At 45.5% G+C, this 12,590-nt stretch overlaps 1 protein-coding gene across 1 annotated transcript in view; it reads left to right on the forward strand.

Annotated features, from left to right (window-relative positions):
- The first annotated feature begins 1,307 nt into the window (after positions 1–1,307).
- LOC146197258 (uncharacterized) overlaps positions 1,308–12,590 on the forward strand; it is a 38,848-nt gene continuing 27,565 nt past the window's right edge. Inside the window, exon 1 of the mRNA XM_084599055.1 lies at positions 1,308–1,422. Coding sequence (XP_084455181.1) covers positions 1,402–1,422 — 21 coding nt within the window. The 5' untranslated portion in view covers positions 1,308–1,401. The remainder of the gene's footprint in view (positions 1,423–12,590) is intronic.

The raw sequence follows: 12,590 nt of genomic DNA on the forward strand, positions 1-12,590 counted from the left end.
GCAGGCCATACATACAGAAAATGATAACGTAATGAGTTCCTGTGAAAAGAAAACTCGAGACTTTTTGTTCATGATCCCTTCTTCAAGATACATAGGATGGAAGTTTCGTGTATTTTTCAAGGTTTGTACCTGTGTGTGAGATCGGATTTTTCAAAGACAGCTCTCAATGGTCTCCTGGAGCGAAAGCTGCACTCGGAAACTTGACGTCGTCACAAGGGCCTTCTAGTGCAACGTCAGGTCTAAATACAGGTCTGGCTCTGTCGCCCGCCAACTAACAGTATTTCACAAAAGCTTCAAATGGGAAACAGAATACTCCCCTTTCCCCTCCTCCCACCCCCTCCCATGGGTGCGAAGTGGTAACAGCGTTCGACACCTCTGCAAAGAAGCCCCGGGCTGAATTACCGGCCGTAGCAGCCGCATTTCCTCTGGAAAAGTAATAGACAAAACGCCGCAAAGCAACAAAACTTCAAGTAGGCGATATTAATTCAGAGTCCTACACTTCGGCCCTCCCTTCCTCTTGTCTATTGCATCCATTGATAATAATAATTGGTTCATAGGAAGGGAAAGGCGCAGTATCTGTCACACTTGCTTCTGGACACATGAACCGCGCCGTAAGGGAAGGGATGAAGGTGGGAGTGAAAGTGGAAAGAGAGAAAGGGGAGCCGTAGTGGAGGGCTACGGAGAATTTCGACTACCTGGGGATCTTTAACGTGCGCTGACATCGCACAGCACACGGACGCCACTTCGTTTCGCCTCCATCGAAACGCAGCCGCCGTGGTCGGGTTCGAAACCGGGAACTCTGGACAGTAATCGGGCGTCTTACCACTGCACCACCCCGGCGGGGCGCATCCATTGCCTCACAGCTCGGTTCTGGAGTCCGGCCATGGTGAAAGAGCGTTTCGTTTTGCCAGCAATCATTTGATTTTTTTCATTTCATTTTTTTTTTTTCCAGGGAATAATCTTCGTTTCAAGCATAGCATGTGGCTACTGTCGAGCTGTCTTCGCAGCAGATGGGAGGTACTCAATTTCCGTCCCTTGCAGAAGGAGCGAGAGGAGCCGTAAATTGGCGACAGCTCGGCTACCTTGATCTAACAGCGATCGCACGACGAGCACTCGCGGCGACGAAGGCGACGTCAGCCAGAGCTTTTTCTTTACGCTGCGGGGCAACGCCTTGCCCCGGTTGGAACGGGAAGGCGGCTGGTTGGATCGGCACGCTGGGGAAAGCGAAGCGCGCGTCACGCCACACGTGACCCGTGACGCGACAATGACGCCGTTGGAGGAGCAGCGGGGAACGGAGGCGCCCCGGCGCCAGAGATGGTGGCACCGCGGCCGCCACTGGTCGCAACGGACCATAGCCAGAGGTGGGTAAGAACCTGGCGGGGATGCTGACCGTGAGCAGCGATGGCATCTTTGGACTCTCAGGTGAGGCTGAGGGGGGTGCCTTAGCAGGTGTCACGCTTCTCCGCTGCGCTTCCCGGGACCGAACGCTCCCGTCCAAGAAGAGCGTTTCGGAACAGCTGATCTAGAGACTGAGGGTTGCTGGCAGAGCTTCGGAGCCACTTGTTCCCGGGAGAGCGCTGTATCGATCGCCGGCTCGCACCGACGGCCAGGCAGACGGCTGTCGCTGCCAGCACCGAGGCAGCCCGTTCGGTCAACAGCGCCAGCTGCTGCAGCTACGCCGATTACGTAAAATAATGCAATCATGAGGAATGAAATTGCTCCTGGAAGACTCTTTATAGTGCTTCCTCATATTGAAATTTCTTCCCGGAAAGCCTGTCCCTAGTCGCCGAATATTGGTTTTCAGTGCAGCCGCGGATGGTATTGCTTCCTCGCTTGCATAGTTATCATTTTCGCGGCGAGGAGTAGCGGGACTCAATGCAACAGCGTTTGTCCTTGAAGCAATCTCTGCAAATGCATCCTAAGCTCCTCTTTTGATTTCGTAGATCATGAAGTGCTGTGAAAACGCTGTCGCTTACAAGCATCGAAAGAAAAGTCTCCCCAGCGGTCGGGAAAATCGATGTGTCAAGCGCCGTGGCCGGGCGCGTGATCAAATTGTGAAAGCTACTTGAGTTCGAGAACCTCTCAGTTCTTGTCTGTCTTTATTTTGCGCTGGGGTGTTGTGCGCTTTGGATGAGTATGACAATTGCCGTTAGGTATACTGCTGAGATTTCGGCTCTATTTGCACGAGAGATAAATTATTTTGAGCTAAACTAGCAGGGCTTGCATCGGCTTGTTTTCGAAAATTTAGCTGACATCCAAAAGGATGACAACGACTAGGTAACCAAATAGCATGACTAGGTAACCAATGTAGCCTTCTGAAAGCTAATGTTTTCTTCCATCCTCCACTGTCCCTTCTTCGGCGTTCTGTCCCCTTTAAAACAGTGCCTATATAGGAAACATATTTGCATTTATATAGTCATCGAGTATATACAGCAGGGTGGACAAGACAGGACAGACGGGACAATGCCAGTGCTCTCTACTGTCGCTCTGATTGTCCGTCACCTTCCATACGCGCAACAAGATTTTACCTTTGTAGACTTTGTTTATATTGTTTGTTCCTGCTCAGGAAGCTTCGTATTCCGGGCGTTTTTCTTAGGGCCTCAAATAGCGATAAAAAAACGTTAGACAGGTGAAGATGATGCATCTCACGTTGATTGGGACCTCACGGCGCTTTATTGTGAAAAACACCGCTTGAAAGATTCGTGGAAAGATGGCGTTGTTGGCAAAGCAGAGTCTATTCTGGCGACCGCTGGGCGGTGCACTAGGGCAGTGCCTGTTTCGCATGCTGAAGCAAGAAATCCCCACGAACCGCTGTCCGTGCCCGTCTATTTAAAGAGACGGGCGGCGATCGTTCCCTTGACCTCTCTCGCCCACGTATGACCGCTGTAGTGGGGCAGAAATCGAATACGCACGTTGTTGGAAGTGTTGGTCACTCATCGTTTACGAAGACAGCTGAGCTTTAGATGAAAAAAAAAAAAGGTCTGTGCCTACGACTTGCCTGTCCGCTCAATCGACCGTGCCCTTGTTACGCAAAATTTCCTTTCTTGAAATTGAACAAGCCGTGGGACGGAGGCCCAACTGACTGAGGCGCACGGCTTAAGCCCGTGGGCACTGCGCTGCGAGGAGGCGGAAGAAGCTCGCCTCTCTCTCGACTCATATGCATCGTCGCACGAAGATGAAAAAAGAACGGAGAAACCCTGAGGAAGAGCGAAGTATTTTAGCGATGCCTACTGACATTCGCACCGCTTGCTTTGTCTAATGACCTGTCAGCTGACGGCGACCATTTCGCGTACTCTCGTCAGAGTTTACGTCGCAGTTATTGTTTTACTGGCTTTGAACACACTTATGTACGACCTGTGCTCTCCTGCCCCGTTCACTCTCTCCCTCTCTGTTTCGGTGAGTGACATTTCAGCCTGTGCTGTCGCGATGGCAGTGGTGTCGGCGACCACGAAAGTATTGCCAGTGTGTCTTGGGTGGACAACCTGTGGTGTGTCGGTCTGCCTTGTATCGCCTTCCTTTAGGTTTCTGTCCCGCTTCAGTCCTGTATGCAGGCGTCAACGTGAGGCTGACTGGTCCGTTGTGGTGCCGCATCGATATTATAAAGTGAAAGTGCATGCGTGGGAAGCCCGGCAAGTCTAAACACCTGTTATATAAATCGTTTTTTCTGGGCGTACCTCCGCTTCTCCTCCCCCCCCCCCCCCCCCCCCTCATTTCTTACCGTCAGTTTTGCGCTCCTTTTGTTGGTTCTTTCGGGGTGTGAGCGAGGTATGTATATCCACGCCCAAGAAGCAAGCCATCGGCCCATCCATTCCTTTCGAAACCCCCTCTCCACATTTCTGACCTTCGCCTGCTGATGAGCACATCGCGGGTTATCTGTGTCGAATGTAGAGGTGTAAGAGCCTGGAAAATATGATGCCTGAATCATTAAAAAAAATTACTTACCTACTTTTTTTATTCTCCATCACAAGAAGAAGAAAGCTACTAAATTTTAAATGCGGAGCTCGTTGCGCAATAACAACTCGATAACAGCTGTAAGGTTAGGTCTAAAGAAGCTGTTTGGGAGTTTGCCAAGTATCCAAAGCTGCTCACATGGCTGCCAATCCTCCGTTGCAACGGAACCACTGACGTCAGTCGCATATCGGCTGCTCCAAATTGCCCCATCGACAGCGTCATTCTAAAGAAACTGACCGCAGCTAGATAACGTTGTCCTCGCAGCTACGCAACAGGTTTGCAGGAGAACACCTGCGAACGCTTGTGTAAGCGTACTTGATCCTAAACGCGGAATATGGTGCACAAGGAAACGTTTATAGGCCCAGCACCAGCCGTGACGATTCAGAATAATGTGATGCTTTGCGCCGATTGTAGTATACGAGCGTATTTTTCTTAACGTACTTAATGTATTTTCGAGTTACAACATAGTGCTAGCTTTTTTTTTCGACGCACCGTTATCTGTATTTCCTTTCTTCAAAAAATATAAAAGGGGAAAGCTGTCTCATTAAAAGTTTTCAAGAAATCTTGAAATTTCACGTCGGCGTTCTTAAGTCACATCTCCGCTGTGTGCAAGCTCGATTACTCACTATATGTGCGCAGAGGCATAGATTAATCACTGTCAAGCATGCATGCAGAAGCGTCGAAGCAGGCCTGCAAACGGAATAATGAATCAATTAATATCAATTAATACAGTGTTGCTGAAAAACGCATGCGACAAAAATGCACCTTTCCCCTGATGATTGAGGCAAGCGCATGAAAATCTAAAGATGGCCGGTGACTGCGGATGCGGACACGAACCAGTGATCTAGAAATGCATAGAACATACACGAAATGTCACTGCCGTACCACGAAGGCTGGCGCGCTGAGGTTTTCCCACTGCGTTGGCTCATTTTGCTTTTCTTCCTTCAAAAATTTCATATCCCCGCCGTTTCTCTACTATTGAATCACGTGAGATTATCGCACTTGATTATCTGTGCGTCAGCCTGCTTTCTTCCGTGTAACAGGTATACCGTACTCACGGCTCCTGCAAGGAGTCATAATCATTGTGGCCGTTTGTTGTTCTATTCATTTGGATAATAATAATTGGTTCACAGGAAGGGAAAGGCGCTATATCGTTCACACTTGTTTCTGTGGACACCTGCCCCGCGCCATAAGGGAAGGGAGGAAGATGGGACTGAAAGTGTAAAGAGAGAAAAAGGAGCCGTAGTAGAGGGCGGCAGAGTAATTTCGACCACCTGGGGGATCTTTAACGTACGCTGACATCGCACGGCACTCGGGCGCCTCCTCGTTTCGCCTCCATCGAAAAGCAGCAACCGGACGTAAATGTTTCTTTATCGTTGCACGGTCTCTTCTCCGCATACACACCTCAATTTCAAAACTGCGTTACAAGTTCGGGCGTAAGTAAATGGAGCACACAACAAGCACGAAAACACATTTTTCTTCGTTGAATTGAAAGCCAAATGAACGCGACATATTTGTTAGATACCGACACAACTGTGAACTACGAAGGTATAGCGTTCATGCAACATTATTAAGAAACGTTGTAAGGTAACCAATTAATTTCTCACGATTTTATTCTATCCTACGTCGGAGAGCAGCCAATTCCCTTACTTGACTGAAGACTAAGTTAGCTGTACTTCCATTAGCAATTATTTATCTGTACTTTCACTAGTGATTATTTAGCTGTAATTCCATTAGTAATTATACCCTATGAAGTATCTTTAATACGCTTCTTTCTCTCGCAAAATATGACGTTTATGTTTTTTCCGCACTAAGAAGTTTATAACTGTAAAAAAAACTCCACCATTGTCGATGCTTATTTCGTTATTTAACGGTCTGTGTAGCATGGTTCAACATTTTAAACAATCACAGGACGCAGATTACACGGCCGCTATGGTATCTCTTAAACACAATGCTCGGCGCTGGTAGGCGATAAAAACCAAAATCAAATCCGGCTCGCGCTCTCGCAATCCCATCCAGTGCCATCGTCCGTCCCGGTGACTAAACGGAAACCTACGCGCGCCCCGAATGGCCCGGAGAATTCCACTGGTCGATCGCCCTCACTAACCAATAACGTGCGCGCTTCTGTGACGTCTAGTGGAGTGTTGTCTGGAGACGTGCTCTTCTACTACGTAGCTTGTTTTTGAGCGGGGAAAAGCAAGCCCATTTGCTGCGCTCAAAACTTGTTTCATCTGCTCTATTTTGCGAAGGCTCAGTATCCCAATTCCTTTACGTGACTTCACTCACTGTAGACGCTGAAAAGCTCTTAAAGAACTTCGGCAAAGCTCTTTGTTGTTTCTGCCCTTCTGTCCCACGTGGTTCCAGAAAGCACCTGGCTGTTACTGGAACGGTGTGATACCCGGCGCCCCACGCTAACATTACAAAGCAGCCTTAGCTTAACGAGTGCATTAGAGCTGTTTTCTCAGTCTTCTCCTTCCGCGATGGCGGAAGCCATGAGCTTGAAACGGGAGCTTTCATGGATCAGTGGATGGTTCGCAGATGCGTGGGAGAAGCGCACCTGCGGCACTTTGTCGGTTCTCTTCGTTTGTTTTCCTTATTTGTTATTCGTTGAAACACTATAGTGCTTGCCTTTGTATTGTTCTTGCATGCAGAGAGCGCATTCTGAAGCCTTCATTCACATGTAAATTCCTCCGAGAGATCTCTGGTGAAGGCAGTATCTTATTAGACTGTGTTATTTTGTCCTCTTATTTTTGTGCTCAGTATGGTTTACAGGACGAATCAATACCAAGTAGCTCAAATGTTGGTATTTTTGCAGCTTTCTTCTTGACTTCGATCTCAGTACGGTCGGAATTAATCCATAGCCTTTAACTGCGGCACCTCTCTCCGGCTGGCCGACTTTGAGGACGTTAAACTCCACATGCTATACCACATACCATCTCTACCACCACCCATAAACTGAGTTATTCTGTGAAAAAAAAAAAACTCCCATTTAATGTGTGAGTTATCTAATCCTGCGTCTCTGCGAGACAACTTTTGTTTTTCTTTTATGTTTTATTTTTTATTTTTGCTGATGACTGCGCCCAGACATTTAACGGCGCGTCGAATGTGTATAGTTTGTTTTTTAAAAAAATCCTACGTCATGTTTAAAGTAGTGCTCCTCCGAGAGTAGCAGTTTTCACCACTTTGATGAATGCACAGCGCGCGTATGCGTTTGTCTCTTTTTCTGAGAACAAAACTTCGACAGTTAAGCAGCTTTCTTGCGCGTTTGCTATCTTCCTGTTTGCTTCCCGTCTCGTTTCGCGTCTCCTCCCGTGACACTATGGGGTTACTTTCTTTATACGGCATTCCCTGAGAAAGCGAAGAGCTTCGACACCGTGTAAATATTCCTCGTTTAGTATATGGTCTGACGTAATGTCCCTGCTTACAGTCGACGAATCTTTCCTGGTCAAAGAGATCCGTCAGCAAATCCTTCACATAGATCCTGCTTTACCGCCACCCCCTTCTAGAGATAGTGAAGCTTAGCTGGTTTCATACAGCTCGACCATACTCTTGGTTTCGAATGGTAGCTTTCGACACGCGTCCCATCTGCTAGCTTTTTTGGGGGGACGTCAGTGATTGCTACCCTCCATTGAGCAAGTCATGTGCAACTTCAGGAAGTTCTTGTTTGCTGAAGCGATTTTGTTGACCCTCGCCGTTTCTTGTACGTCTTACGCAGATGTAGGACTTTCAGGGCTCAAAACAGCGTCCGTTAACAGAAAAATAAAGAGGAGCTCTTCATGCCACATTGTCGACCAATGCAATTAAACGTTAAATTTGTTTCTTATGAATGGGATTGGTTACAAAATTGCATACAAAGGTCGCTTGTGTCCATGTTTTATAACGTAATTATCCAGCGTCTTTAGCTTATGTAAGAGCCGAACACGCTCGCTGCCTCACCAATTGGTAAATAGGAACGGCAGCGACGTTCCGCCATTGCTTTTATTTACTGATGTTCTTTCGGTGACTTCTATATCATTCGCATCAAATATCTATGCCGTAGTCTACGAGCACGAGGGATACATGTTTAAAACGTTACTTTCTGGGGAGTAACGTTTCCCAAATTTACGAATTTTGCAAGCATTTTAGGTTAGTTGAGATAGAGACTTAGCCTAACAACGGCTCGTTGTCAGCGATGCATAGACTTTTCGGGATACATTACTTGTTTGCGCGTACAATTTTTAGTGAGTGTTGTAACAACTGAAGTTTTCGAACTGCTTCAAATATTATGTGTCTGTTCATATCTATTGTGAACGGATGGATATTATGTGTCTGAGTTCAAAATATGAAGCAGTGTGATTGGGCTGCTGCATCTAATGCGACGATATCGACAGATTTCTCAAAATGAACAGGAGTGAGGTGATGGAAATTGATGACGATATCCAAAGCACAGCGCAAGAAAGTGGCAGTTCTACACACGGGGTGATCGGCTGCGGGACTAGCTACGAGGCTTTGTATTCGTTTCCCTAAATAAATTCTTGTTTTAGAGCCCGCTCCGGTGGACTTTCTTCAGCTTTCTGGGGAGTTTTCATGGAGGCTCCCCACATACCTCCTGGTTTTTCGATTTAATACGTTATGTCATATTTTCGCAATAAAAGAATAAATAAGCATGGTTTTCCATAGTGTCATCAAACGAGAATTTCATGAGCTGGCAGTAAGCGTAAGTAATTTCGTGTAAAAAAATTATTGCGCCCTCAGTATTTTTATTACAGAAAAAAATTCTGAAATACATTGCTGAATCTAAATAGGAAATATAACTACGGTAGCTAGCCAGAAATTTTCCTTCATCGAAGGCTCACCTATGGCACATTTTAACGCATGAACATTAGTGTCCCAAGTTCGAAAAAAATATTGTTTGGAAGATTCGGCGGCGCCGCCTACTTAAAACCTCGCAGCATCAAAAAATCGCAAGCATGCCTCTCACAGGTGAAGTTGGCAGGTTACATGTACGGACACTGATTGGTCAGTAGGTTTTGTGACGTCAAGAAAAAAGGTAGCTGGCTGTATACATGTTACGCTAACTAGTATATACCGCATGAGTTTCATTGACCGTGCGGAAACTGTTTCTTTCCAATGTTCCGGCCTAGAGATCCTTCAAACAACTTCCAATGCTACAGCACCTTCTGACTGTACCATTTGAAAACACCTCATGAGGACAAATGGCCCAAAATCACGGTATACAATTGAAATGTTCAGAACTGCTCAATACATATGGTTAGGGCGGTAAAACCAATGTGCTAGGGCGCTACCAATAGCCGACCGCTTAACTTGCTGATGGGTCAGTAAATCAACGAAAACTGTGTAGATGCAACTGTTTCCCGCACTTTAATCAAGAGTTTCGTGGCTTATGCGATTAATTAGACAAATTATGCTGTAATCATTTCAGGCACTGAGTGAAGTGGTTTCTGACTCTTGTTAATGGTGCCTGGTATTTTTTATTCATCCTCATCATATCCAGCCTGACTATACCCACCACAGGGCGAGGCCTCTTTCATATACCTCCAATTCACCACGTCCTGTGCTAGTTGCATCCCCTTACTCCCGTGAACTTAATAATCATATTCGCCCACCTAAAGTTTTGCTGCCGTCTGGTACGGCTGACTTCCCTTGAAGTCAACTGCGTCACTCTTAGGGGCCATCAGTTACCTTGCGTTTGCATTACATGTCCTGCCCATGCCCATTTCTTCTTCTTGATTTGCAGTAGAATGTCATTCAGTCGCGTTTGCTCCACGATCCATTCAGCAAGTTTCCTGTCCCTTAGCATTGCACCAACCACTTTTGTTTTCATAGCTTTATGCGTGGTCATCAATTTAACTTCAACTGTTTTCGTTTGCCTCCGCGTCTCTGACCTAATGTCTGATTAAGAATACGAAAATCGGTAATGACCCCTGTATACTCGTATCATGATAAAGCACTCTTAACGCAGTCGAAGTGCACAGGGCTATAAATGAACTCTTGGGGCTAGATGGGCATTAGACGATGCAGATACTATAAGAGCTAGATGGCTCCTAGAGCACGGCACCAGGCAGATATTGGCGCACTGCAGACTTATTTCCATCCTATAACAGCCGCTCGGAGCAGTTCAGGTGTACGCCGCCAGTTGCGCAGAAGTCAACCTACCCCGACTAATCGACTGACCACTCCTCTGCGGATCTTGTAAGACGCAGCAAAGACTGAGTTTCGACACTGCCGTAATTAAATTGGTGTGCTAATGTCAGGCCTTTAAGACGGCCAAATCAGCCGTAAATCAATTGGAGGCTTCCTAGACATTAAGCCCCGCAGCCTGCTTTGCGTATGGATCTTGCATGGGAACGCAAAAGTGAGCCGTAACTGGTAGGCAAAATCTAGGAACGCCTTTGGGGAAGTTCAGCTGACGGAACGCAGCTAATTACCACTGGTGGCTGCATACGGACGTAGGCGTCACGCATTGATCTGCATGCGACCTAAAAAGGCACGAGCAACTACATATTAGTGTTAAAAATAGAAGTTATATTCCGCGTCAGACATGTTCCGGATACAGCAGTGCCACAATAAATGGGAATAATAATTGCAATAATGTGTCTAAAGCATGGCATTTTATCCAGGGCTTATACCTTAGTTAGTGTGTTTGCAAGTGCTTGGCAAGGTTCCTATCTCAGACGAATGCATGTACCTGCCTTCTTGGGCGACGTAAGCTATTAATTTTCCAGGCGATCGGTTGCATAAGATCTCTAGCTCTATACGACTTCCGACAGCTCGAGTGTCCGGCTTGCAGGCGCTACTTGAGGCCTCTGAGCGCTGGTCTTCAATACCGGAACAATGATACCTTTTTTATCTAGACTAATTTAATGTTGTAAAGTGGAGTGCATAAGTGACTGCTTATCGCGTAAAATATAGCAAAAAGTTGACCGCCAAATAATAAACGCGCCTTGTGGTAGTTCACAACTGAAAACAAAATAGTTTATTTCAAATGAATGAGAACAATACCTACGCCGAAGTAGTCAACTGTAATTTTTATTCTTTACGATAAAGCATTCTAATTTGGAAGCGGAGAACTCTGGAACACTGCTGTGATTCTGACATTTCTCACCAAGTAAAGTCTGAAATTAAAAATTCTAAATTCCTCACCAGTTTTCAGTCTAAAAATTGGCTTCTAATTGCAGTCATTACAAAACGTATTATTTTATCTCAGTTGCATATCTCGATTTGGTTTCCAGACAATCAATCAATCAATCAATCAACCAATCAATCAATGTTTCAATGTGCGCAGGAAGATCTATATGAAGTTGGTGGCGCAGCACAAATCAGAAAAAAAAAAAATGTCCACGCAAGCTTCACACATATAGATAGAAGGCAAAAGACGGAACAAATAACGCATGAAATGAACATTAATTAAAACGAGTCGCATAGAGAATGAAAGCAATGAGGAAGAAGTCTGAAAAGCATAACACAAAATACATCCAAAGGAAAAAGAATGCACTCAAATACAATGAAGAAATTCACTGAAAGCGATACAAAGGATCAGATACGAACACGCAGTGTTAAGGTTAAAATATCAATAGAGACAGGTTAAAAAGAATTTTGAGAATATAGCAAAAATTAAACAGGGGGAAAAGTACAAGCAAAGTAAATACAGATGGCTTGAAAGAGGAAGTAATAGGTGATAAACAGGAATGTTCAGAATAGAACTCTACGAACTTCCAAATAAAAACAAGCAGAGAGATTTTCAGAAGATACCAGTTTGAGGACAAATTGAATTAATCAGCCTTTGAATTCTGTCTAGATGGGAGTGGGAACGCAGAAGAGGAGAAACGTGTATGGTTTAAATTATATCCTGCTCTTCCGTAGAACTCGCAGTGGGATGCACTCAAGGATCGCAGAGCACATAATATGGCCGTGAAAAAGTTTGTACAAGAAAATGATACCTGCCCTGACACGACGGCAGTTAAGAGAAGGAAAATGCGGCGAGTCACTCCGTGTGGAGCCAGAGATGGAAATTGTGCAGGAGAAGCGGTGTTGAAATATGCGTAAAAACTTAAGCTGTACTTTGTCGACTTTCTCATCGTTCGATTTGCAAGTACCGTTTGAAACAACAGACGCATGCTCAAAAAGAGACAAAGATGTGAACAAGTACAGCTTTAAGAAAAGAAGTGGAGTACGGAACTCTCTCGAAAGCCTGCAGATTAATCCGAGTGGGAGCATAGCTCGCAGATCAATGAGTTTAGTATGAGAAGAAAAGCTGAAGTTATGGTCGGAAAGTACACTGAGGTCATTAATTTCATCAGCCCTGGACAGCATAAGGATAAAGTAGGCTGTGCGCTTTACAAATGAATGAGACAACCTTATTTTTGGAAGAACTGAGAGTAAGCCCATTCTTCAGGCACCAATTAGAGAAACAGTTATTTGCGATCGCAAAGACAAGCTACCTTTCAAAGAATATATTACCTTGAATATTTTTATATTGTCATCATAAAGGAGAAAAGAGGAGTGCTTGACCACGGACGAAACGTCATTAATAAAAACAAAGAAGAGAAGCGTTGGCTAATACTGAACCTTGAGCAACACCACTGGTCGCAGGGTGGGCGAAGAAGGTACGTCCATTGATGCTGACTTATATATATATA

Source organism: Amblyomma maculatum, chromosome 3, assembly GCF_055883805.1.
Source record: "Amblyomma maculatum isolate TAMU_Amacu chromosome 3, ASM5588380v1, whole genome shotgun sequence".
NCBI lineage: Eukaryota > Metazoa > Arthropoda > Arachnida > Ixodida > Ixodidae > Amblyomma > Amblyomma maculatum.